The 22948-nt window shown below is 36.1% G+C and overlaps 1 protein-coding gene across 1 annotated transcript in view; it reads left to right on the top strand.

Moving 5' to 3' along the window:
* Positions 1-22948, top strand: part of CATSPERB (cation channel sperm associated auxiliary subunit beta) — a 238521-nt gene that overhangs the window by 132959 nt on the left and 82614 nt on the right. Inside the window, exons 15-16 of the mRNA XM_027870178.1 lie at positions 9900-10054; positions 13695-13829. Coding sequence (XP_027725979.1) covers positions 9900-10054; positions 13695-13829 — 290 coding nt within the window. The remainder of the gene's footprint in view (positions 1-9899; positions 10055-13694; positions 13830-22948) is intronic.

Consider the following 22948-nt stretch of genomic DNA (forward strand, 5'->3'; position numbering starts at 1 on the left):
TAGATAGATAGATAGATAGATAGATAGATAGATAGATAGATAGATAGGGGGCACAGGGTGAGTTGAAGATGAAGGGGTCATATTTGGAGAATAAAATTAAAGTGTGAGAGAGGATTATACTAGGAGAAGGAGAAAGGGAGAGGTAGAACAGGGTAGATTATCTCACAAAAAAACAGAAAAGAAAAGGCTCTTACAGTGGTGGGGAAATGGGGGAAGGTGAGAGTGAATGAGTTAATCTTATTCTCATAGGATTTGACTTAAGAAGGGAATAACATACATACTCTATTGAGTATGGAAATCTGTCTTACTCTACAGCAAAATGGGGGGGAAGGGGACAAGAGAGTAGGGGGATGATAGAGAGGAGGGCAGATTGGGAAAGGGGGTAATCAGAAGCAAATACTTCTGAGGAGGGACAGGGTCAAAAGAAAGAATGGAATACATGGGAGGGGGCAGAATAGGATTAAGGGAAATAGTTTTTCACAGCATGTCTACTATGGAAGTGTTTTGCATAACTGCACGGGTATAACCTATATTGAGTTGCTTGCCTTTTCAATGAGGGTAGGTGGGGAGGGAGTAAGGGAGAAAATTTGTAACCCAAAGGTTTAAAAACACATGTTTTAAAAAGATGCTTTCACATGCAACTGGGAAATAAGAAATACAGGAAATGGAGTACAGAAATCTATCCCGCCCTACAGGAAAACAGAAGGGGAAGGAGAAAAGAGAAGGGTGCGAGAGATAGAAGGGAAGGCAGACTAGGGGAAGGGGTATTCAGAATGCATGCTATCTTGGGGTGGGGGGAGGGCGAGACGGTGAAAATTTGGAACTCAAAATCTTGTGGAAGTAAATGTTGAAAACTAAAAATAAATTTATTAACAACAACAACAACAACAACAACAACAACAACAAAAAGAAATCTTCAAGCCCCCCCCCCCCCAAAAAAAAAGAAAAAAAAAGAATTTTAGTGTGATTCCCTTCATGGAGTTTGTGAGTTACTAAATAGAAACATTGTGTTATAGTCACATATTGCAATTTGTTTAGCCTATGTCCAATCCACTACTTTGGTTTTGATTCTTTGCTACCACAAAAAATTTTACCATGAATATTTTGATATTCATGTAACCATTATTTCTGTTTTTGACCCCCTTGGAGATAGCAAGGAGCAGTAGAGTCTCTGAGTAAAAGGGTATCAAAACTCTAGTTATTTTTAAAAACATAATTCCAAATTATTTTTCAGTGTATGTTAGTGGAACTGTCTTCTTACAACCCTTCCAACCATTGACTATTTTCATCTTTTGTCAATTTTGACAACTTGCTACAAGTGAGGCAAAATCTCAGAGTTGCTTTAATTTGCATTTCTTTTATTATTAGTTATTTGGAGGCAATCTTTCACATAGTTCTTAAAAGTTTCTAATTATTTTGAGAACCATTTATTCATATCCTTGGACCATTTATCAATTAGGGGATGGTTTAGTCTTCTTCATTTGTTTTAGTTCCTTATGTCCTTGGATATCAGAACCTCTTGAAAGATATGTTATGCCAAGGTTATTTCTAAGTTGATGCATTCTCTTCCTATTCTAGTTACATTGATTTTGTACATGTAAAACTTTTCAATTCTGTTTATTTGGAATGATTTGTTTTACCTTTTTTGATTTCTTTTGTTGCTTGTTTGCTTAAGAATTCATATCAAGTTATAGCTGTACCTAATGAGAAAGGTACTTAATCTCATGGTCTTCTAATTTTATTCTGATAGTATGACCTTTTATGTTGAAATCATGTACCTCTTTTGAGGTTATTGTGGTACATACTAAAAGCTATTAGTATAAACCTAAGTTCTCCCAAAATACTTTTCATTCTCTGCCTGCCCCCCAGCAGTACTTGTCAAATGGAGAGCTCTTTCTAAGGAGTTTATTAAGTTCTTGAAATTATAGAAAACTGCTATTTCCTATTTCTGATTCCTATTTATATCATCCATTCCACTGATTTGCCTTTAACTCATATCAAAACATTTTTATGATTACTACTTTCTTTTTTAAAAATGTATTTAGTATTTCATTTTTCCCCAGTTACATGTAAAAAACAATTTTTAACATCCATTTTTAAAATTTTGAGTTCCAAATTCTCTCTCTTCTACCCTACCCATGTTCCCTGAGAAGGCAAGCAATTGATATATGTTATACATGGGTTGTCATGCAAATCATTGCCATGTTAGCCATGTTGTGAAAGAAAACATGGACCAAAAAAAATAAAGGAAAAAAAAAGTATGCTTCAATCTGTATTCAGACGCCATCAATTCTTTCTCTGGAGATGGATAGCATTTTTCATTATAAGTCCTTCAGAGTTGCCGTGGATCATTATATCATTGAAAATAGCTAAGTCATTCATAACTAATCATCTTACAATATTGCTGTTACTTTGTACACAGTACGTTTCATGTTGCATCAGTCTTTCTAGGTTTTTCTGAGAGCATCCTGCTCATTTCTTATAGCACAATGGTATTCCATCACAATCACATTCCACAACTTGTTTAACCATTCCCCATTTGGTGGACATTCCCTTCATTTCCAATTCTTTGCTACCAGAAAAGAGCTACTATAAATATTTTTGTATATATAGGTCCTTTTCCTTTTTTTTTTAATCTCTTTTGGAATTCAGTCCTAGTAATAGTATAGTCAAAGGGTATGCATGGTTTTATAGCCCTTTGGGATAAGTTCCAAATTTCTCTACAGAATGGTTGAATCCATTAACAACTCCACCAACAGAGCATTAATGTCTCATTTTCCTCACATCCTCTCCAACATTTATCATTTTCCCTTTCTGTCCTATTAGCCAATCTAATAGGTATGAGATAGTACCTTGGAACTCTTTTAATTTACATTTCTCCAATCAATAGTGAGTTAGAGCATTTTTTCATATGACTATAGATAGCTTTGATTACTTCATCTGAAAACTGTTCATATCTTTTGATCATTTATCAGTTTGGGGAGTGTCTCTTATTTTTATAAATTTGATTCAGTTTGCTATATGTTTGAGAAATGAGGCCTTTATCAGAGAAACTTGCTTCAAATTTTTTCCACAGTTATTGTTGCTAAGTATTCTCTCCATCCTACCCCTTTCCATTTATTCCATTCTTTCACTCCTTTCACCCTGTCCCTCCTCAAAAGTGTTTTGCTTCTGACTACCCCCTCCTCCAATCTGCTATCCCTTCTATCAACCCCCCCCCACTTATTCCTTTCCCCTCATACTTTCCTTTAAGGTAACATAGATTTCTACACCCAATTGCGTATGTATGTCATTTTCTCTTGGAACCAATTCTGATAAAAGTAAGGTTCACTAATTCCCCCTCTCCTCCTCCCTCTTCCCCTTCACTGTAAAAGCTTTTTCTTGCTTCTTTTATGTAAAATAATTTACTCCATTCTACCTCTCCCTTTCCCTTCTTCCCAGTACATTCTTCTCTCACCCCTTAATTTTGTTTCAGTTTTATTTTTATTCTTTAGATATCATCCCTTCATATTCAATACCTGTGCCATCTATCTATATGTACTCCTTCTAACTTCTAACTGCCCTAATAATGAGAGAGTTCTTATGAGTTACAAGTGTCATCTTCTCATGTAGGAATGCAAACAGTTTAACCTCATTAAGTCCCTTGTCATTTCCCTTTCCTGTTTACCTTTTTATGCTTCTTTTGAGTTTTGTATTTAAAAGTCAAATTTTCTATTAAACTCTGGTCTTTTTGTTAAGAATGCTTTAAAGTCCTCTATTTTATTGAATGTCCACTTTCCCCCCTCATACTCAGTTTTGCTGGGTAGGTGATCGTTGGTTGTAATTCTAGCTCCTTTGCCCTCTGGAACATCATATTCCAAGCCCTCTGATCCTTTAATGTAGAAGCTGCTAAATCTTGTGTTATTCTGACTGTGGCTCCACCATACTTGAATTGTTTCTTTCTGGCTACTTGCAATATTTTCTCCTTGACCTGGGAACTCTGGAATTTGGCTACAAATTTGGGGATCTCTTTCAGGAGGTGATTGGTGGATTCTTTCCATTTCTATTTTATCCTCTGGTTCTAGAATATCAGAATATATCTAGAATATAATTTCTTGAAAGATGATGTCTAGGCTCTTTATTTGATCATGACTTTTAGGTAGTCCAATAATTTTTAAATTCTCTCTCCTGGATCTATTTTCTATGTCAGTTGTTTTTTTCCAGTGAGATATTTTACATTGTCTTCTTTTTTTTTCATTCTTTTGGTTTTGTTTTATTGTTTCTTGATTTCTCATAAAGTCATTAGCTTTCATTTGCTCTATTCTAATTTTTAAGGGATCATTTTCTTTAGTGAGCTTTTTAACCTTTTTTTCCATTTGACCAATTTTACTTTTTAGAAAGTTTTTTTTCTTCAGTGAATTTCTGTGCCTCTTTTTCCATTTGGTCAGTTCTGCTTTTCAAGGCATTCTTTTCCTCATTGGCTTTTTATACCTCTTTTACATTTGGCCCAGTCTGTTTTTTTTTTTTAATTAAAAAAATATTTTTTAATAACATTTGTTTTTTAAAACTTTGAGCTCCAAATTCTCTCCCTTTCTCCCTCTCCACCCTTCTCATTGAGAAGACAATCAATTCCATCTAGGTTGTATATATGTAGTCATATAAAATATATCCAAAATAGTCATGCTGTGAAAGAAAACATCAAAAAAAAACCTCAAGAAAAATAAAGTGAACCCCCCCAAAACCCCAAAGTTGCTTCAATCTGTGTTCAGACACCATCAGTTCTTTCTCTGTGGATGGATAGCATTTTTCATCCTAAGTCCTTCAGAGTTATCATGAATCATTGTGTTGCTGAGACTAGCTAACTCATTCATAGCTGATCATCTTACAACAATGCTGTTATTTCGTACCCAGTACATTTCATTTTACATCAGCCCATGTAAGTCTTTCTAGGTTCTTCTGAGAGCATCCTGCTCATCATTTCTCATATTACAACAATATCCCATCATAATTACATACCACAACTTATTCAGCCATTCCGTGATTGATATGCATCCCCTTGATTTCTATTTCTTTATCTGCAGAAAAGATCTGCTATAAATATTTTCGTATGTATATGTTCTTTCCCTTTTTTTTTCTCTTTTGGGATATAGACTTAGTAGTGGTATTGCTATGTCAAAGGCTATGCATGGTTATGTAGCCCTTTAGGCATAGTTCCAAATGGCTCTACAGAATGGTTTAAACAATTCACAACTCCAACAACAGTACATTATTGTCTCATTTTCCCACATCCCCTCCAACATTTGTCATTTACTTTTTCTATCCTATTATCTAATCTAATAGGTATGAGGTAGTGAAACTTTAATAAGTCTCTTGCAATTTCTCTCTCCTGTTTACCTTTTTATGCTTCTCTTGAGTCTTATATTTGAAAGTCAAATTTTCTGTTTAGCTCTGGTTTTTTCTCAAGAATGCATTCAATTCCTCTGCTTCATTGAATGCCAGTTTTCCCCCTCATTGATTATAGTGAGTTTTGCTGGGTAGGTGATTCTTGGTTTTAATCCTAGCTCATTTGATCTTGGGATATTATATTCCAAGTCCTGAGATCCTTTAATGTAGAAGCTGCTAAATCTTGTGTTATCCTGATTGTGGTTCCACAATACTTGAATTGTTTCTTTCTGACTGCTTGCAATATTTTCTGCTTGACCTGGGAGCTCTGGAATTTGACTATAATATTCCTGGGAGTTTTCCTTTTGGGATCTCTTTTAGGAGGTATACTGTCCCAAGTTTCATGGTTTTTGTGTAGCTCATTTCAGAGATACTTCTAGGAACCTGTAAGTTTCTTCCAAGGTGATGTTGTCTAAGGAGAGGTGTTTACTCCTCTCCTGGCCTGTGCTCTGGTCTGTGAGTGACCACAAGCACTCTTTTCTGCTCTGGAACTGTGACAAGGGTCTCTCCTCCACTGTGGTCACAAGCTCTGGTATGCTAGTGCTCTTCCTCACCCTGAGGCTGCCACCCAGGACTGCAACACAGATCCAAGTACAGGCAAAACAACAGAGTACTGCCTCAGTGCTAGCAAAGATAACCCTGCAATCTGCTTCTGATCACTTGTTTGACCCCCTTTCTCTCTATGGGCTGAGAACTCTGGAATCAGCTGCTGCCGTTACTGATTCAGTGGCTCCCTAAGCCTGCTCCTGGTTTGCTGGGGCTGGGTCTGTGCTGTTGTAGCCTGGGCTGGACTGAGATCCACTCTCACCCTGGTGTAAGAGACCTTTCCTGCTGATCTTCTATGTTGTCTTTGGATGAAAAATTATTTCACCCCATCCTTTTGTGTGTTCTATTGCTCCAGCAATTGTTTTATGGCATTATTTACAGGTGTTTGGAAGTATTTGGGGGACAGCCCAGGTGAGTGCCTACCTTTTCTCTGCCATCTTGGCTTCTCCCTGCCAATTACCACTTTCTAATATAATTTGAGGTTTGGAAGTGCTACTGTCCTCCCCCTCCCCTTTTTAAAAATATATTCACTTTCAAATTTTAGACCATTTTCCTCCAAATGAATTTCATCTTTGTCTAGTTTCATAAAATACCTTATTGTTAATTTGGTATAACATTAACTCTATGTTAACTCAGGTAGAATTATTATTTTTCTTATCCTTGCATGGTCAAAGGAAGAACAATGAATAATGAATATCCCTCTAATTGCATGTCATCCAGAATTTGCCACAGAGGCCAACAAGTCGGAAAAGTGTGGTCCTTCAGGAATCTATGTTGATGATTCCAGGGCTTAGCATGGTGCCTAGCACACAGTAAAAACTTAATAAATGTTTATTTATTTTTTAATTTATTCCAGCATTTGTCCCTTGATCCAATCAAGTTTTGATGATGTTATCAAGCCTTTTAAGGAAAAACAAAACCTAACCTAGCCTAAGTATGGTAAATGTTGCGCCTATCACATTCTAATTTAAGAGCTACACCCATTCTTTCCCTTTATTCTTTCTTTCCTTCATAAATATAAAATTTAGGAAGCTCCAAATTTGTTTAATTAAGCTCCAAACCTTAATGAATTCTTGTTCCTTTCTCTTCTTACCATTTGTAATTTTGCAGCATTCACTTTAGATTGTTTTTTGATGGTCCTTTCCATTTCTTTGTTTTTGTGTTGGTATCTCTCTCTCTCCCTGCCCTCCCCTGCCCTGCACCTAGATCATCTTTTTTTTTTCTTCTGCAGGGCCTCACCTTCAAAAATATCCATTTATGAAGAAAGCAATATTTAATATTTAGTGAAAGCAGTGTCATGTGACCAGACTCCTTTTGTGTTCTGAGTAAAGTGGGTTGATTTCACATGACATCACTATAATCCAGTCCTAAGTCTATCTTATCTCTGGTTCTACTGTCCCAACCATTCTTACCTACCCTGCCTCCCCACAGTTTTGGAGTTTTGAGTTTTGGAGTTTTGAGTTGTCTTGACAACATGTATTCTTTATATGTGCACCTTACTATCACTTATGTTCTATAAATGACACTCCTTCCTGATGGATACTTTGTTTGTGAGAGAATATGCTTCAGCTTTATGAGGAAAATACTTTGTAGCTACTATTGTTATTATGCTATCACACTAAATATCCTTGCTTTGAACTAATTGCATCTTTTGCCTGATTATTAATGGGAAGCACACCACTGGGGATCTTATGAACTACAGTGTTAAAAATAGCTACCTATGGAAGAATAGTTACCCTAGATCTCAGATTAGCAATCTTTTGGGGACTGGACCCATGACTCAAAGAAAAACTTGGCTAACTCAGAAGGGACACTAAGGTGGAAAATGTAAACAAGGAAGTGGAAGGCTAAAACTTCTACTAGGCAGTGCTTATCAGTTATATTCTAAGGTAAAAACAATGATCTAATAAGAATTGACAAATATATGTCCTCCTCCCCTAGTCAAAATTATCAAGAAGATTATTTGAAATATTACATTAAAAATGAATTTCATCAAAAATTTTATATAGTGCCTTCAGTGATATCATATCACCACAAAGCAAGACATTTAAAAATGAAAGTTTTGTGGCTGAAAATTAAGAGTGTCACCCATAACAAAGTTGGAAACAACATTTTCTAAGCTACTTAAAGGGGCAGCTAGGTGGCACAGTAGATAGAGTGCTGGCCCTGGAGTCATAGTTCCAACATGGCCTCAGACACTTATTAATTGGACCCTAGGCAAGTCACTTAATCCTGTTTGCCTCAGTTTCCTCATCTGTAAAATGACCTGGAAAAGGAAATGGCAAATGACTCCACTTTGCCAAGAAAAACTCAAATTGGGGTCACAGAGTCAATCATGACTAATTGACAAAACAACCAGCTATCTAAAAATCTTTCTAATGAAGTTTCATTGGTTTTTGAAAATTAAAAATAATGTATTCAATGTATTTGCAAAAGCAACTGATGACATCATGGAAGATAGAATTTTAGAAACCAAATTTCAGCAGAAACCTTTCCATAATTAGGGGATTGGCCTGAACAATTAGTGTGCTGATTGAGTAAGCTTAATACCGATGCTTCTTCACATTCACAAAGCATCTTTTTGAGCTGATGGCCATAAAAACCCAGTATCAGAATAAACTGAACTTAAACCCACAGTGTAGTATTAAGGAAATATTTTTAAAAATAATAATGGATTTTCAAACTCATTGTTTCCACTAAAATGTTGATAATTTTTAGTAAGAGCAAAAAGGATTTTGACTCAATAAATAAAACAAATTATTTTAAATTGTTTCATTTTAATGAAATGAAGTGAAATGAAAATATCATTTTAAGAAATATTCATTTTGTATGTTTTATAATGTACTTGGCACAGATCAGTGGATAGAAAGCTGGCCTTGAAGCCAGAAAAAACTTGGGTTCAAGCCCCACCTTTGATACATACTGGTTATGTAACCATGGACAAGTCACTTAAGTTTTTAATACTTTATACAACTCTCTAAGACTATAAAATCCCAATAGGAATTAAAAAATTTGGAGACCACTGGCCTAGAAGACAGTGATATTGACAGAAATATAAAATAATTATTAAGTTCTTACTCCATGCAAGTTGCTGTGTTAAATGTTGGTGATACAAATGCAAGAAAGCAAGACATTCCCTGGCTTCAAGGTATTTGCATTATAAAGGGGGAGGGAGAACAAATGTAGGAGAGCTAGAGAGATAGCATGATGTGGATAGCATGAAGTGTCATGGAGGCCCAGAAGGTAAAAGCTCATCTCTTAAGCCCCAGTGTCCCAGAGGTTGAGTCCAAGGTTTTTTGTCAGGGAAGAAAGTGACTGACTAGATTAGAGGAAACATGATGAAGAAATGGCTGGAGAGAGATAGGTAGACACAGAACTGAAAAAAAAATGTGTATATGAAATTACTGGAGCAACAGGACAGCATTTAGCCCAAATAGCTAGGGGGCAGCAAAATATTGCATTCCAGAGAATCCTTTGAGATCTTCTAGTCCTTTCCTTCTTTTTAAGGATTAGCCCAGAGGAGTGAAATAACACTCCTAAGAGTTAGCAATTCTCCATGACTAGGGGTAGTACTTATGATTATCTAGTCTAGAAGATATGATGAGTCTAGGATCAATATGACAAAAGGGATCCCTTAGGTGGAAAATAAAGCACAGAGACTAGGCAAGAAGGTGTTAGCCAGAGATTTCATTCTCCTGGGATATAGTCATACCACACTCATCAAAATTCATTCTTCCATTGGAAGTCAGCTGGATAAGTTATGTTACCAGTTATGTAAGCCCAAACCAAACACTGTTGGAAGCCTAACAAGAAGAGTTACCCAGGGGGTCAGAGTGATAACTTATCCCAGTCAAATTTAAGAAAGTATTTGCCCATGCCCAGGTAAAAGGTTGAATTTTGAAATACTTTTAAAAATATTTTCTTTCCAACAGGACTAAAATTTTATTCCAAAATGGGTAAAAGCAAACTACCCATTTTTGAGTTATACTATGACCATGTGGGCACTGAAGCTTTAGTTTCTATGAGCGAGATGACTCAGGATTGTATAGACTTGTATTCTATATTTGATAATGAAACAGTTTTACAGGTCAGTGATATATATGTGTTGATAATGTGTAAAATATTTTAAAAATATGAATTAAGCACAGAATCACGGGACTATCATCTCCCTTATAGGTAGATGATGTACTATTTTCAAGCACAAGCATTTTAACCTAAATTATATACCCATTGCTGAATGGCCTTTAATGATAATCTAGTACATCAATCATGAAAGTCAGCACTTAGCAGTCTAGAATCAAATGGATTTTTGGGGGCAAAGTATTTAAAAAAAGGTCCATGGGTATTCAAGACTATAGAGCTGAAGATAAGCCTAATCAAACACATCAAACTCAACTTACCTGCCTGAAATGGTAGGTGAGGGAAGTTTGAAGTATGCAGACTCTTATGCAGATATAAGGTGATGTTCCAAATCACCAGCAGTAAGAGAAATGCAAATCAAAACAAACCTGTGGTTGCACCTCAATGCCAAGTAATTTGGCAAAGATGACAAGAGGAATGTTGTTGAGATGTAGAAAAGAAAGAAAACATGTTGCATTTTTGGGTGGAGCTATAAATTGGTTTAGCAGAAGGGAATTTACAATTATGCAAAAAAAATGACTAACATGTCCATAGTCTTTGACCTATAGATTCCACTGATAGGCATATGTCCCTAAGAAGGCAATGGCAAAAGAAAATCCTAGTTCCATATATAAAAAACATTTATAGAAACATTTTTAGGAGTAGTAAAAAACAGAAAAGAATGCAAATCTCTGTCAAGTGGGGAATGGCTAAAGATGTAGCTCATGAATGTGATGGAATATTAATTGTACTGTAAGAAACTATGAGCATGATGAATCAAAGAAACGTGGAGAGGCATATCTGAACTCTGCAAAATGAGCAGTGCAGAAATAGGAAAACAAGATTCCATTCTCCAATGTTCCAATTTCCATTCACACAACTACAGCTGTGTAAATGGAAATAAAATAAAAATAGAAACTGAATGCTATGAAATGATAATGACCAAACTTGATCCCAAAGAAAAGGGTGAAGTTCCTCACCTTTTTTTTTCAGAGTTGGGGTATTATAGGCATAGAATACTGAATATGATATCAAACTTTTTGATATTTGGTTTTAATACCTGGATAAGTTCCAACAATTGCACACACTTTAACCTCTTCAACACTCCACTATTAGATACACATGTGCAACCAGAATACATGTGTGGCCCAGTGCACACAATGTTCTCATCACCCACCTTAATGATACAGATCCAATTGCACTGTCCCAGTCCTCTAGTATGTTTTGTAGGAGGCCACATGGTGCTCCCTTTGGAGACAGGATCTAGTATTTTATCCATCTCCAGAAATCTTTCTAAGTTGAAAAATTAACTTACCCGACCCCACCACCTCCCAAGCCACTGTCTTTTCCTAACTTCATTCCTCTTGCCTCTTACATTTCCATTTTCCCCTAGGACTCTAATGTTTAAGAAAATGGAAGACAGCTAAGTCATTCGATCAACAAATCAACAAATATTTATTTATTAAGCACTTCTTATGTGCCTGACACTGTGCTGGGATTAAATACAAAGAATGAAATCCCTAGGATTCCTGGGACAGTGAGAATGATCTGTACTCTGACAAATCTTGAATGTATATATAATAGACATATGGAAGATATGTACATATAATAAGAATTACATTTATTTGGCATTCTAAGGTTTGCAAAGCACTTTACAAATATTACCTCATTTTATCCTCACAATCCATGGAGGTAGGTATGGTTGTCCTCATTTTACAGAGGAGAAAACCAAGACTGACAAGAGTAGTGTGACTTGCTTAAGGTCATCTGGCTAATAAGTGCCTGAAGTGAGATTTGAACTCAGTTCTTCCTTATTCCAAGCCCAGTATTCTATCCATTGTACCACCTGGATTCCATATTTTATATAAATATGAAATATACATATATACATACATACATGTAAATATAAAATAGTTTTAAGGTATGTAGGGAGTCACTTCACTCTTAGTTGGGAGGGGGATCAAAAAAGGCTTCATGTAGAAGGTGGTGCTTGAGATGTTTCTTGAGTAGGGAATACATTCTAAGGCCCAGACGATAGCTGCTTCAAAGCACGGAGATTGGAAAGGGAGTGTTATGTGTGAAGAACAGAAAGAAGGCCAGTTTGGCTGACTGGACTACTAAGGGTGGGCAGGAGAATAATGAAGCTGGGAGGACACTTTGGGACCAGGTTGTGAACAGATAAGGGCAGACAGTATTGGAGAACACTTTTCTTTTAGTATGCCCCCATTCAGTCTGCATCCTGCTTTCTCCCTAGACTTACACATAGAGTTCCGGGGGAAGATCTCAGTTTAAAGATATCTGCTGGGACCAGCTTCCACTATTTTTCCTCCCCTTCCTCCAGTCCCCAAAGCTAGCCAGGCAAAAATGAAACACTGGATTAGAGCAGCAATGAGATAAAAAGCAAAGCATCAGGATTGAAAAGGAGAGGTATTTGGGGTAGCTGGCAACTAGAGAAGTTCCTCGGTAAGAAACATGGGGGTGAATACATTTGTTGACTTTGGGGAAAAAGGGTTTACACCAAGAATCAGAGACAGGGAAAGCATGGTTTCTCTGAAGGGAGGGGGAGGACCCTTCTGAGGCCTCACCATGAGAGAGACAGTAGCTTTTAAGTCCCGAGATATGTACTGAGTCCTCTCTCCTGATTCACTCAGGGCAATTGCTACTCTCTAGTTAGATCACTGAAAAAAACACTACACAACAAAATCAGTTCCTCATTCAGTGCTTCCCAAAACCATAGTCACATAAAGTCCGATGGATTTGTTGAAAGGCAACTTCTTAGATCCACCTATGAAAGTTGTTTGGTTCAGGGACTACCTCTGACACATACTGGTCATGTGACCCTAGGCTAGTCACTGTTCTAGGCAACTTTAAGTTATAAGACTTTCAGCTATAGAGAAGGTGCCAACTTGCACTGGTAAATGGATTTTCTTCCTCTGGTAGTTCTCTGTAACAACAAAATCACAGTCCAATTTCTATTTCCTTTTTCCCATGGAAGTGTATAATCTCAACATGCCACTCCATGCTGTTTGTCCTTCATTCTGAAAAAGGACCATGACATCAGGGAGGTGATGCCATGACATGAAAGTGAATTGGATTTGAGTGAGGGAAGGCTGTGCAAAGTCACCAGGAACTCCATGATAGTTTCTTTAAAAGACTACAAAAGAATGGTGTCCAATATCCTTCAGGCAGTGAAGCATTTTGCTTCCATGAAATTTATATTTATGCTTTTTAAAGCTATCCTTCCTACCCCAACCCTCCCCAATCAGGTTGTTATAGAAAATAGAGGGTTACCAGTAAGTGAAGGCTCAACAAATTTTTTTCTTGTGGTCTCATACTTTCAAAGTCCCAGTCTTAAAAGTGATTATGGGAAGAAAGGAGAAAAAAAATTTTTCTTTACACCAAGGATATATACAGTCCCTTGCCCACATAAGGGAATCAAACAAAATATATTAAATAGAAGGGGCATCAGGTGTTACTCAGGAAAGCACAATTGTTCTGAGTTATAGCATTATGTAATTATTAAATGCAAACAACTGTTTTCACTTATATTTAAATATAAAAGGGAGAATGTTTAAAATAATGGCATTCTTTTTTTTTTCCCTTTCCAGAGTAATGAAGATATGGACTTTAAAACTGTATTAGCTCCGCAGTACCTCACAACATCTCAAATGATCTTTTTTGCATATGTTCCCCAGAATGCTTCTATGGAAACTAGAAAGAATCAAATATTTTATCCCCATCACGTTGGCAGAACACTCCAATTAAAGTAGATTATGATTAATTTCAGATAGTTAAATTTATTATTGGTTTCTATTGTGCTCTAAAGCCAAAGGTCAGATCCCATAGGTTTGGGCCCTTGTGAATCATAGAACCAATGTGATTGATGAATAATTAGCTAAATGAGTATAGCAAAGTACTGGTTAAGTAGAAGTGGTTTCTACTCAGTCAAGTGGCAAGTTAGGTGATGGATGTCAGCTTGGAGAATACCACTCATTAAGAGAATAGTAACAATCCATTTGAGGAAACACTACACATGAAAGGTGGGAAGGGATAGTTTAGGTCCCACCTCAGTAGCCAAGAGCTAAGGCATTTGAATTATGAGACTGAACAGTTGCACATATAGTGATTAAGAAGAATCTTTAAGCTGAGAGATCTAAATCAGATCCAAATTGAAAAAAAGCTAAAAGGAAAGTTAACAAATGTGATGGCAGAGTCAGGATCCAAAAAGTTTCTAATAAGATGAAATAAGGATAATTGTAAAATTTTACTTTTGGGTTAAAAAAATGAACTTTACAAGGGTAAGATGGGAGAGAGGTGATGAAATACAAGTTTGTCTGAAATGAGATCTTGGGAGTTTAGGGAACTAAAAGTTCAATATGCAATAATGTAGTTCTTTAGGCCTTGAAGTATGCAGTGGATAGAGCAATGGACCTGAAGAACTGAGTTCAAATGTGGTATCAGACTCTTGATTAGCTGTGTAACCCTGGGAAAGTCACTTAGCTTCTGCTTGCCTCAGTTTCTTCAACTATAAAATGGAGATAATAATAGAGATGGAGATTATAATGGAGATGATAATTCCCAGAGTTGTTATGAGGATCAAAAGAGATAATATTTCCTTAGTTGTATTTTTCCAAGAGTCCAATTATTCTCAAAATATTCTTTGTCCAATCATCCAGGGTTTTTATGGTAGATATTTCTACTATTTTTCAATCTTTTGAGTTTGTTCATTTTCTTGTTGTCTTCTGGAGTCATTGAGTTATGGTTGTTCAGTTATTGTTTTCAGAGAGTTCACTGAGTCAGTAAGGTTTCCCGCCTTCTGTTTTGTTTAGTCTTTCTTCTAGCACTCTTATTTCACTTATAAATTTCATTTTTAATCCTGATTTATTTAAGCTGAGAGATCTAAATCAGATCCAAACTGAAAAAAAGCTAAAAGGGAAGTTAACATATGTGATGGCAGAGTCAGGATCCAAAAAGTTTCTAGTAAGATGAAATAAGGATATCTGTAAAATTTTACTTTGGGGTTAAAAAAAATGAACGTCACAAGGGTAAGATGGGAGAGAGGTGATGAAATAGAAGTTTGTCTGAAATGAGATCTTGGGAATTTAGGGAACTAAAAGTTCAACATGCAATAATGGAGTTCTTTAGGCCTTCTTCTTGGAGTCATAGTCAAGTTATTTCTTCTCCCTTTCCCTTCAGATTCTGCTTTTGTGTTTCATTCTTACTATATAATATACTATTTCTTTAAGGCCATTTTCATATGCTTTCTGACTGCTCCTTCTCTGTCTCTTTTCCTGGATTCTGCTCCAGATCGAAAGAGATAATATTTATAAGTGCTTAGCACAGTGCCTGGCACATAATGGGTGCTTAATAAATACTCATTCCCTTCCCTCTTTCTCTTTGGCAAATAAATACTCCCTCCACCCCTAATAACTAATAGAAAATTAATTTTTATATTTTAAAAAGTATTTTATTTTTACAATTACATATAAAATTTTTAAACATTTATTTAAAAAATTTTTTAAATTCCAAATTCTTTTCCTCTCTCTCACCCCCAGCCCTTCTTGAGAAAGCAAGCAATTTGATACAGGTTATAAATGTATAATCATGCGAAACATATTACCATATTAGTCATGTTGTGAGAGAAAACATAGACCAAAAAGCCTCTAAGAAAAATAAAGTTAAAAAAGTATGTTTTGATCTTCATTCAGATTCTTATCAGTTCTTTCTGTGGAGGTGGATAGCATTTTTTATCATGAGTCCTTAAAAATTGTCATAGATTATTGTATTACTGAGAATAGCAAAGTCATTCATAGTTGGTCACTGAATAGTATTGACGTTACTGTGTACAATGTTTTCTTTGTTCTGCTCACTTCACTTTGCATCAGTTCATGTAAATCTTTGCAGGTTTTTCTGAAAGTGCTCTGCTCAACATTTCTTATAGCACAATTGTATTCTGTCACAATCATATACCACAATTTGTTCAGCCATTCCCCAATTGATAGGTATCCCCTCAATTTCTAATTACTTGCCCCACAGAAAAGGGCTGCTATAAATTTTTTTGTATATACAAGTCCTTTTCCTTTATCTTTGGGACATAGACCTAATAGTGGTATTGCTGAATCAAAGGTTAAGCACAATCTAGTTGCCCTTTGGGTGTAGTTCCCAGAATGGTTGAATCAGTTCACAATCACAACTCTATCAACAGTGCATTAGAGAGCCAGTTTTCCCATATCCCTTCCTACATTTGTCATTTTCCTTTTCTGTCATATTGGCCAAGTTGTTAGGTATGAAGTGGTACCCCAGAGTTATTTAATTTGCATGTCTCTAATCAATAGTGATTGAGAACACTTTTTATACATTTTTCATATAGATAGCTCTGATGTCTTCATCTGAAAACTGCCTGTTCATATTTTTTGACTATTTATCAATTGGGGAATGATTTGTATTCTTATGAATTTAACCCAGTTCTCTATATATTTGAGAAATGAGGCCTTTGTCTGAGAAACTTGCTGTGAAGTTTCCCCTGAGTTTTCTGCTTGCCCAAAACCTTTTCAATGTAATGTAATAAAATTTGTCCATTTTGCATCCCATAATGTTCTCTACCTCTTTTTCAGTCACAAGTTCTTTCTTTAGCCATAGATCTGACAAGTAAACTATTTTATTCTCCCCTAATTTGCCTATGATATCACTCTTTAGGTTTAAATAATGCACCCCTTTTGACCTTATCTTGTTCTACAGTGCAAAATTTTGGTCTATGTCTAGTTTCTGCCAAACTGCTTTGCAGTTTTTCCAGAAGTTTTTGTCAAAAAATGAGTTCTTGTTCCAAAAGTCCTTGTTCCAAAGGATCTTTGGGTTTATCAAACACTAGATTAGTATTGTCATTTACTATTGTGTACCTAATCTATTCCTCTGATCCACCGCTCTATTTCTTAGCCATTTCCAGATTGTTTTGATGATTACTATTTTATAATACAGTTTGAGATCTGCTAAGGCTAAGTTACCTTTATTTACATTTCTTTTTATTGATTTCCTTGATATTCTTGACCTTTTGTTCTTCCAGATGAATTGTATTATTTTTTGTAGGTCTAGAAAGTATTTTTTGGTAATTTGGTATAGCACGGAAGAAATAATTTAAGGTAGAACTGTCATTTTTGTTATATTGGCTTGACCTACCCATGGGAAATTAATAATTTTCTAATTGTTTAGATCTGACTCGTGTGAAAAGTGTTTTGTAATTGTGTCCATATAGTTACTTCTAGTTTTCTTAATACTGAACCAGCCCTGCATTTCTGGTATAAATCCCACCTGGTCATAGTAAATGCTCTTTGTTCTATATTGCTGTAATTTCCTTGCTAGTATTTTATTTTAAAATTTGCATTTATAGTCATTTAGTCATAGTTTTCCCTTCTCTGTTTTTGCTTTTCCTGGATTAGGTAAAAGCACCAAATTTATGTCATAAAAATTTTGGTAGAACTTCTTTGCCTACTTTTTCCAAATAGCTTATATAGTATTGGGATTAATTATTCTTTAAATGTTTGGTAGAATTCAGTTGTGAATTCATCTAGTCCTGAGGATTTTTTCTTATGGAGCTCATTGAGGTCTTGTTCAATTTATTTTTCTAAGACAGAGTTATTTAAGTATTCTATTTCCTCTACCCTTAATGCGAGCAATTTGTATTTTTGTAAATACTCATCCATTTCACTTAGATTATTGGATTTATTGACATATAATTGGGCAAAGTAGCTCCTAATAATTACTTTAATTTCCTCTTTAATGGTAGTGAATTCACGGATTTCATTTTTGATACTGGTAAGTTAGTTTTATCTTCTCTTTTTAAATCAAATTAACCAATGGTTAATCTATTTTATTGTTTTTTCCCATAAAAGTAGCTCCTAGTTTTATTTATTAGTTCAATGGTTTACTTACTTTTAATTATATTAATCTGTCCTTTGATTTTGGGATTTAATTGGTGTTTAATTGTGGTTTTTAGATTTGTTCTAGTATTTTTTAGTTGCTTTCCAAATTCATTGATCTATTTTATTAAAGAAACACTTAGAGATAAACATTTCCCCCTAAGTACTGCTTTGCCTATGCCCCACAAATTTTGGTATATTGTCTCATTGATGTCATTCTCTTTAGTGAAATTATTGATTGTTTCTAAATTTGTTCTTTGACCCCCTTATTCTTTAGGTTTAGATTATTTAGTTTCTGATTAATTTTTAATCTACGTTTCCATGGACCTTTATTTAATGTAATTTTATTGTATTATGATCTGAAAAAGATGCATTTAATATTACTGCTCTTCTACATTTGGTTTTGAGGCATTTATGGCATACCATATGATCAATTTTTGTGTAGGTGCCATGTACTACTGAGAAAAAGGTATATTCCTTTCTATTCCCATTTCTCCAAAGGTCTATCACTCTTATTTCTTTTCCCAATTTTTGGTACATGGCACCTAACTTTCTGTGATCAGGTTGTTATTTTTATGATTTGTTCATTTTTCGAGCTTACTTTTTGACTTTTAATTTTATGTTAAAGTTGAACTCTGCTCCAAGAATGGCAGGGTCATTGTCTCAAGCTTCATGTTTTTATGCTGTTTTTTTTTTCAGAACTAGCTCTGTAGTTCTTCAAGCTCTCACTTCTTCCAATGTGGTATCATCTAAGGAGAGGTATGGTTACAGCTCTCCTGGCCCATGTTCTGGTCTGTGAGTGACTACAAGCACTCTTTTCTACCCTGTAACCTTGACCAGGAAATTTGCTCCTGCTAGTGCTCTTTCTTGTTCTGGGACTGTGACCCAGAACTGCATATGGGCAATGCAACAAAGTCCTGCTTCCTGTGCCAGCAAAAGGTCCCCTGTTATCTCCTTCTGACTAGTTGTTTGACCCCTTTACTTTGTGGAGGCTGTGAGCTCTGAAAATTTCTTTGCTGATTTAGTGCTACCCCCACCCCAGCCTGTCCTTGCAGCCTTCACTGGACTAGGTTTCACTCTCACCCCAGTAAGACAGACCTTTTCTGCCAATCTTTCAAGTTTTCTTGGGCTGGAAAATTGCTTTATTTCATCTTTTTGTTCATTCTGCCACTCCAGAATTTGTTTTGAGGCATTGTTTTAATGTTATTTGAAGGTGAATTTGAGAGAGCTCAAAGAATCCCTGCTTCTATTCTGCCATCATGGTTCTGGCCCTCAGGATTCTTAATTTTTATTTGTTTTTGTTTGTTTGTTTGTTTGTTTGTTTTTTTGGTGAGGCAATCGAGGTTAAGTGACTTGCCCAGGGTCACACAGCTAGTAAGTGTCATGTGTCTGAGGCTGGATTTGAACTCAGGTCCTACTGACTCCGAGGCTGGAGTTCTATCCACTGAGCCTCCTAGCTGCCCCAGGAATCTTAACTTTTAAAAACAAATCCAGTAATCAGAATTAGGAAAGTGGTTGTTTTACTGTATTATGCTCTAGTTAGAACAGTCTTGGGGCATTGACATAAATTCTGGTTACTATATTTTAGGGAGAACATTGACAAACTAGAGGATATACAGAGGAAAGCAACCAGGGTGATGAGGGACATTGATATAAGGGCATATGAGAATTGGCTAAAAGAATTGGGTAATAATCATGGTGAATAAGACACTTGCACAGACATAATAACTGCCTTCATGAATCTGAAGGTCTGTCATGTGGAATAAGAATTAGACTTACTTGTACATAGTCTCAGAGCATAGAGAAGCAGACATAAGCTTTATGTGCAGCAATTAGAGCTGGATAAAAGCAGAATAGCCATTCTCAGAAAGGAGTGATTCTCCCTCCCGGAGATTTTGTAATAAAATCTGGATGATGATTTATTGGATATGTTATCTGAGGAGATTATTGGTTAGGTACAGATTGGACTAGATGGCAATGTAAGTCCTTTCCAGCTCTGATATTCTTTGATTCTGGGTTTCTGCAATGGAGCAGGAAAGAAATAGTCTAGTAAGGATGTCCTTCCTCTTACATGAACTGATGCTACACAAAGTGAGAAAAATTAAGAGAACATTGTACCCAGTAACAGCAACATTGTGCAATGATAACTATGATAGATTAGCTATTCTCAGCACTACAATGATCCAAAACAATTCCAAAAGACTCATGATGGAAAATTCTATCCACATCCAGAGAAAGAACTATGGAATCTGAATGCAGATTAAAGCATACTATTTTCACTTTTTTTTGTTTTCTGTTTTTTCTTTATGGTTTCCCCCTTTTGTTCTGATTCTTATTTCACAATATGACTAACGTGGAAATATGTTTAGCATAGTTGCACATATATAACCTAAAAAAAAAGATGACCTTCCTAACTCAGTATTGACCCTGGATGATAAATAAAATGGATACATGTTAGTCAGACTTAGAGCTGGATAGAATCTTAGAGTTTATCTAATCCAAACTCCTCATTTTATAGATGAGGAAATGGAGATGTGAAGAGGTTAAGTGTCTTGCCCAAGTTTAACCAAGTAGTAAAGTGTCAAAGCTAGGATTTGAACCAAGATGTGATGACGCCAAATCTAGTCAAACTGTATCTTATATTCTCCTTGTGACCTGAGAAATTCAGATCACAACCCTTGCTAACTTCATAGACTAGCAAGACAAAACAAACCTCAGCCCTAGAATTACTATTCTCCTTTACCTAGACCCATGGAATCAACATTCTGTTCTTTCACAACCACATTTGGAGTTCTCAACAAATTGGACTTGTGTATGAGGGTGACTATGACCACTGATTTCAGGAGCTTCCCTGGAGCAATGACATCAGTGGGTCTACTTTGTGTTAGGAGAAGTAACATCTGCTAGGGTTCCTGCAATAGGAACTGCTCTACTTTTCTCCTACAGGGCAGAAAGCCATCTCCAGGACTTAATTAGTTTGAGTGACTAGGGCTTAGGCTATTGATGTGACTTTCATATTGCCTAGAGCATTAATAACCTTACACCATGATGAGTCAGTGTCCCCTCAGATTTTTCAGATCACCTACTACCTTATTAATCAACACACACTCTGATCAACAGAGTTTCTGTGTAGAGACAATGTGAGCAATGGCTGCCTTCAGCACTTTTGTATCTTTGCTAAATTTTCTTTCCATGTTAATGAATATTCAGTAAACTTTTTTAATACTAGTGGGTCTACAGATATTTCATTTCATTCCAAACCCAAGACCAAACCACTGGACCTGCTTGAGCCTTGCCTGGATCAGAATATTTGGCATTATTTGGTAGGTTCAATTGTGATGACTTTGTGGTTGAAGGGAGGGAAAAGTAATGTAGAACCTCAGGTAATGAAATGACCAAATGAATAGTTTTAGCAGACTGGCAGGCTGAGATGCTATTCTTCTAGCTGCACACAGCAGGAACTCTACTCAAATGGGATGTGGGAAGCGGAGCCCATTGACCTGAAGGAATTGTCTCAAAGGCTGCATATGATGTTAATGTAGCAGCTAATGATAGAACTAAAGCAAGCATTCTTGTTTTAAAAATGAATTAATTTATTTTTAATTTTCAACGTGCACTTCCATAAGATTTTGAGCTTTAAATTTTCTCCCCCTCCTTTTCTCCTCCCTCCCCAAGACAGCATGCAATCTGATATAGACTCTACATATACATTCATATTGAACTTATTTTCACATTAGTTATATTGAAAGGAAGAATTAGAACCAATGGGAGGAACTACTAAAAAGAAGAAATGAAACAAAATGAAACAAAAAGAGTAAATAGTATGCTTTGATCTGCATTCAGATTCCATAGTTGTTTCTCTGTATGTAGATAGTATTTTCTTTTTCTTTTTTCCTTTTTTGTCTTTTATTTATTTATTTTTAGTTTTCAACATTCACTTCCACAAGGTTTTGAGTTCTAAATTTTCTTCCCATCTCGTCCCTCCCCCACCCCAAGACAGCATGCATTCTGAATTCCCCTTCTCCTAATCTGTTCTCCCTTCTCTCTCCTCCCCCTTTTCTTATCTCCTTCCCCTTCTATTTTCCTGTAGGGCAGGATAGATTTCTATACCTCATTGTCTGTATATCTTATTTCCCAGTTGCATGTGAAAACAATTTTAACATTTGTTTTTAAAACTTTGGGTTCAGGGCAGCTAGGTGGCACAGTGGATAGAGCACTGGCCCTGAAGTCAGGAGGACCTGAGTTCAAATCCGGCCTCAGACAAAAACACTTGACACTTACTAGCTGTGTGACCCTGGGCAAGTCATTTAACTCCAATTGCCTAAAAAAAATTCCAAAACTGTGGGTTCCAAATTTTCTCCCTTTCTCCCTCCCCACCTACCCACATTGAGAAGGCAAGCAACTTGATACAGGTTATACATGTGTAGTCATGCAAAACACTTCCATAGTAGTCATGTTGTGGAAAACTAAGTATATTTCTCTTCATCCTATCCCACATCTTGTTATTCTATTCTCTCTTTTGACCTTGTTCCTCCTCAGAAGTGTTTGCTTCTGATTACCCTCTCCTCCAATCTGCTTCCCCTTTATCATCCTCCTGCTCTCTTATCCCCTTCCTCCCTATTTTCTTGTAGGGTAAGAAAGCTTTCCATACTCAATTGAGTCTGTATGGTATTCCCTCTTTAAGCCAAATCCAATGAGAATAAGATTCACTCATTCTTTCTCACCTTCTCCCACTTCCCCTCCACTGTAAAAGCCTTTTCTTGTCTGTTTCATATGAGATAATTTACTCAATTCTACGTCTTCCTTTCTTCTTCTCCCAGTACAATCCTTTTTCACTCCTTAATTGTATTCTCCAGAGATCACCCCTCATCTTCAACTCATCCTGTGCACTCTATCTATCTGTCTATCTATCTATCTATCTATCTATCTATCTATCTATCTATCTATCT

This window comes from Vombatus ursinus, unplaced genomic scaffold (assembly GCF_900497805.2).
Source record: "Vombatus ursinus unplaced genomic scaffold, bare-nosed wombat genome assembly UNPS02014794.1, whole genome shotgun sequence".
NCBI lineage: Eukaryota > Metazoa > Chordata > Mammalia > Diprotodontia > Vombatidae > Vombatus > Vombatus ursinus.